We start from the raw sequence: 5,000 nt of genomic DNA, 5'->3' as shown, positions 1-5,000 counted from the left end.
GGGGAGGGGCAGCAGCCACGGCGGGGGGGGAGGTGGGGGAGGTGGGGGAGCTGAGGCCGGAGGAGGAAGGGGAGGACTTCCTCGTCCCGTTTGCCTGGGAGTCGGCCAGCAGATGGAACTGGGACTGGTTCTGGGAGAGGGACTGGGACTGGGAGACCGAATGGGCATGGAACTGGGACTGGTTCTGGGAGAGGGACTGGGACTGGGCCTGGGAGTGGGACTGTGTCTTGGACTGGGAGACGGACTGGGAGTGGGACTGGGACTGGGATTGGGATTGGGAGTGGGACTGGGAGTGAGACTGGGACTGGGAGAGGGACTGGGCCTGAGCCTGGGAGAGGGACTGGGACTGGGAGAGGGACTGGGCCTGAGCCTGGGAGTGAGAGTGGGACTGGGAGAGGGACTGGGCCTGAGCCTGGGAGTGGGCCTGGCTCTGGGAGTGGGACTGGTCCATCGTCTGGCCGCGGGACATGGTCATCTGGGAGTTCTGGTTGGAGAGCATCCTGGACTGGGCCAGGGTCTCGGCCAAGGCATCAGGGCTGCCGGGGGCCTGGCCGGGGGCCTGGCCGGGGCTGTAGGAGGCCGGGCTGCAGGGGCCCAGGCTAGGGCTGCAGGGGTCCTGGCTGGGGCTGCTGGGGGGCAGGCTCTGGGAGCGCTCATAGCTGGGCGCCTGGAAGCTGGGCTGCGACTGGATGAAGTGGCGCGGCCGCTCGTAGTTGAAGCCGCTGGGGGGGAAGGCGCTGGGCTTGAAGGTGGGCAGGTCGGACAGGTTCATGCTGTCGGCTCCTGGGTGGGAAGAGGACTGGTGGGGGCAGAGGAACCGGCACGTCATCACAGGCATCGGGTCAACGTGAAACACGATCGGGCCAAATAGGTAACATGGACGCTGGCCGGGTCCTCAACGTTATCACAAATTAAAATGATGCCAACGTATGATCCATCTGTGTTTCAACATAGAGAGCAGCTGACAAATGAATGTATTGACATAAAAATGGTTTTAAAGATGAAAATATGACGTTTTTCTGCTTCTGGGACATCACAACCTCACGTACGTTGAAACTGATCTTGCTGGGGCTGAAGAGTTTGGGCGCGGGGGCCAGCGGAGGGGGAGTGGGCGAGCGGGTCAGGGGGGTGTCCTCGGGTGACCTTTGACCCTCTGAGCTCAGCAGGCTCTCCTCCGCGCTGTACAAGAAGGGCTCCTGGGGCGAGGAGGGCTCCTGGGGCGAGGAGGGCTCCAGGGGAGAGTGGTTGGCCTGCTCAGGGAAGCTGAGGAGACAAGGGACCACATGAGGACCTCTTCACACTGATCTGGGGTCTGCTTGGGGCTACTGGCTCTCAAACATTCCTTCATCAGTCCCTCCAGAGAAACGCACTTATGCGATCGCATAATTCAACGCATAATCAGCCAAAGTCCGCATATTCATTCGGGGGCTGCATTTTTTCAAATATGCCGCACTCTCACCGCATAAATTGCCGATTTCCGCTCAAAATATGTGGGGCTTGCATGATTTCATAATCCCTGCATTTTCATTGCAAAAATATATCTTAGCAAAAAGTAAAAAAAAATTGCGATTACTTCATAAAAGAGCAGCCATTTCCCCCTGTTGCCATGGGAACTTTAAGAAGTGACGTAATTACGGGACTTGAACGTCATCGAAAAGCTGCATTTTCCCGCAATTTCATCGCATAAAAAATTCCCGCAATTTCATTGCATAAAATTGCATAAATATGCCGCATATTTCATGGGATTTTTTAAGAAAACTTGCATAATCAAGGATTTTTGGCCGCAACAATCACAATAAATGGCGCATTTTTCTGGAGGGACTGGTTCATAATAGACACATTTACAATAGTAGAAAATATGATAGGTAAAGTAAATAGGTTTCGAATATTGTTCAGTTATTATAGTATTATGGCTAGTAGTCGGATTAGAGCCGCTGCTCCTTTACTTAGAAAGGAGTCAGTTGAGGTGGTTCGGGCATCTGGTAAGGATGCCCACTGGGCGCCTTCCTTGGGAGGTGTTTCAGGCACGTCCAGTGGGGAGGAGACCTCGGGGAAGACCCAGGACTAGGTGGAGAGATTATATCTCAACACTGGCCTGGGAACGCCTCGGGATCCCCCCGTCAGAGCTGGTCAATGTGGCCCGGGAAAGGGAAGTCTGGGGCCCCCTGCTTGAGCTGCTCCCCCCGCGACCCGACCCCGGATAAGCGGATGACGATGAGGATGAGGATGAGTATTCCACAATTATTGATATTTTCCAACATATTGTTTTTCTCGCAATGTTATCCGTTAATGTTTGCTGTTCATTTGGGAGCAAAAGCAGTGTTGCCGGCTATTTCATTCCACTTTTTCCCAATGTGTCTTGCAGTTATAATTGTGTATTAAGGAGGCACTGGCACTCTGCTCATTCATTGCACGTAATTAAATCTATTAATAGTTTTATTTTTGGCATGTGAGGTGGTCTGTGAAAGGTCTTCATCAAATATCAGGGGAACACCTTAGGTCAAAGGTCGGGAATCACTGCTTTAGATTGACCTGTTGAAGTTGATTTCTGGTTTCTCTACGATGTATAAAGCAATGGTCCGACCCAGATCCCAGCCCAAAGATAACTTGCAGCAAAATGTAGAACAATCTTAAATTAATCCTTAGGCACACTACCAGGGAGTCTTACAGGCATCGCCATCAATCAACTGTTATCTGTACCAACTACTGGAAGCAATGTCCTGCTGAAGAACACTTGGGTCCTGGCCTTCATGTTCACGTTACTCTGACCCGTACCGCCTTCCTTTGTACCGACCAAGTACTCGCCTTCATGGCAACGGTATTCCCTGATGGCAGTGGTAAATATCAGATAGGATTATGCACCCTGCCACAAAATAATGGTTCAGGAATGGATCGAGGAACATGACTAAGAGTTCAAGTTGTTGACTCCGAAATACCCAGATCTTAATCCGATCTAGCATCTGTGGGATGGGCAGGAACAACAAGTCAGACTCCTGGAGGCCCCGTCTCGCAACTAGCAAGACTTCAAGGATCTGTTGCACCAATGACTTGGCGCCAGATACACCAGGACCCCTTCAGAGGTCCTGGGTAGTCCAAGCCCCCATGAGTCAGAGCTGTTCTTGTAGCACGAGGGGGACCTTCAGAGCACCAGGCAGATGGTCATAATAATGTTGTGGCTGTTCCTACGACCGGTAAATGGACAGAATTTATATAGCGCTTTTCTAACCAGTGGCCACTCAAAGCGCTTTACAATATTAACCCAACATTCGCCCATTCATTCACGCATTCCCACACCAATGACGGTGTCAACCATGCAAGGGGACAGCCAGCGTGTCAGGAGCAGTGAGGGTGAGGCGTCTTGCTCAGGGACACATTGAAACACAACTAGGAGGAGCCGGGGATCAAACTAGCAACCTTCCGCTCTACTTCCTGAGCCCTCGATCTGTCTTCTGTATGCAAGACAAGAGCGGAGTGTATCCTGAGTCTGGTCCATGCCTGTTGACACACAATGCTGCTCCCCCAGCCATTACCAAGAAACCCAGAGAAAGAGAAAGAGTAAGCAACACTGTAACGCGAGTCACTGCTGGGGCCACGGGTAACCTAATCACAGTTTATTTCGGAGCAGCTCAAAGGAACAGAATTTTATGTGACGACGCACAGCGACGTTGACGAAATGATCCGTCTTCCTGGCTACAGTGCATTCAAACGACTCGGGCCGCCCAGGGGAAAGGCCGGTGTCAAGACAGCCGATGAATACGTCTGCCCGCTCCCACCGTCAGCGCACTGAGCTGTTTACTTCCTGGAGCACTCCAGAAACCCTCAGGGGTTTGGGGGCCAGTGGGGGGCCAGTGGGGCATTTCACTCTTTCTACTTAAGAAAGAATGCCGTTGCCATGGATAACTTGGGGCCCCCGCTCCGCTCGCCAGGGTCTACGGGGGGAGCGTAACGACCACAGCAGAGCTCCCCCTGCGATTGCGTCTGTGGCTCCCTGCCTCGCTCCTCCTACTCACTCTGTCATTCACAGAAGCAGCCATGAGTGTTGTCCCGCCCTTTTACATCCACACCCGCCCACCTGACACATGATTCACCCTGCATGTTGTTCTATTGTTATACCAAAGTGTTAGCGCTGAATATAAAGTTTGGTTGTTTATGTGACGCAGTGCATACATCAGCAGAACTAGAACTACTAAAACTCCCGAGGAGCGGCATGGGAGGACTGGGAAGGATTGGAGGGCCAACTCGTATTCAAACTCCTGCTGAGGAGCGGAATGGGAGGACTGGGAAGGAGAGGAGGGCCAGCTAGAACCCTAACTTCTACTGAGGAGCGGAATGGGAGGACTGGGTAGGAGAGGAGGGCCAAGCAGTGATCCCTCCAGGAAGTCCAGGAAGGCTCAGTGTTATGGATACGATACCTGCTGGAGTTGTCTAAATCAAATGAGAAAGACAGACGTCTAGTTGTTTTTTTTAACATCTAGCAGCAGGAAATTACAAAAAAATTGGCAGAACCAGTTTCAGCTACCTCAGGGTCGGGCCTTTCCCCTGACACAGAGCATTTACATATGCACAAAATATCTCACTACATCTGTAGACCTTCTATAGATCATTCCCTCAATTATCAATTATCAATCGAGTTATTGATCACAATGTATGATCATCAATGTAACGCGGCCTCATAATTTATTTGCAGTACCGATGCACTGGTGGCGATTTATCACGCCCAACAATATTCCATGTCCAACTAACGTGCAATGCCAATATCAATATCAGGGCATCCCAAGTTCACTGAACAAGTCCTTTCCTGCAGCCGAGACCAACCGCGCACGATTACAAACATTACATTCATCAAAAACACATCCATCAGAAAGGGATATGGTTAATGTCAGTTACAGCATGCAGGTGTGTCTGTGAGTGTGTGTGTGCGTGTGTGTGTGTGTGTGTGTGTGTGTGTGTGTGTGTGTGTGTGTGTGTGTGTGTGTGTGTGTGTGTGTGTGTGTGTGTGT

At 51.6% G+C, this 5,000-nt stretch overlaps 1 protein-coding gene across 1 annotated transcript in view; it reads right to left on the bottom strand.

Moving 5' to 3' along the window:
- The window catches only part of myot (myotilin), a 34,486-nt gene that overhangs the window by 14,958 nt on the left and 14,528 nt on the right, over positions 1 to 5,000 (bottom strand). The window contains exons 9-11 of the mRNA XM_030368552.1: positions 1,050 to 1,263; positions 530 to 799; positions 1 to 244 (exon numbers count right to left, since the gene is read on the bottom strand). The exon at positions 1 to 244 is cut by the window's left edge and continues 559 nt beyond it. Of these exons, the coding sequence (XP_030224412.1) occupies positions 1 to 244; positions 530 to 799; positions 1,050 to 1,263 (728 nt within the window). The remainder of the gene's footprint in view (positions 245 to 529; positions 800 to 1,049; positions 1,264 to 5,000) is intronic.

The sequence above is a fragment of the Gadus morhua genome, chromosome 10, assembly GCF_902167405.1.
Source record: "Gadus morhua chromosome 10, gadMor3.0, whole genome shotgun sequence".
NCBI classification, from domain to species: domain Eukaryota; kingdom Metazoa; phylum Chordata; class Actinopteri; order Gadiformes; family Gadidae; genus Gadus; species Gadus morhua.
This window is presented reverse-complemented; position numbering and strand designations above follow the sequence as displayed.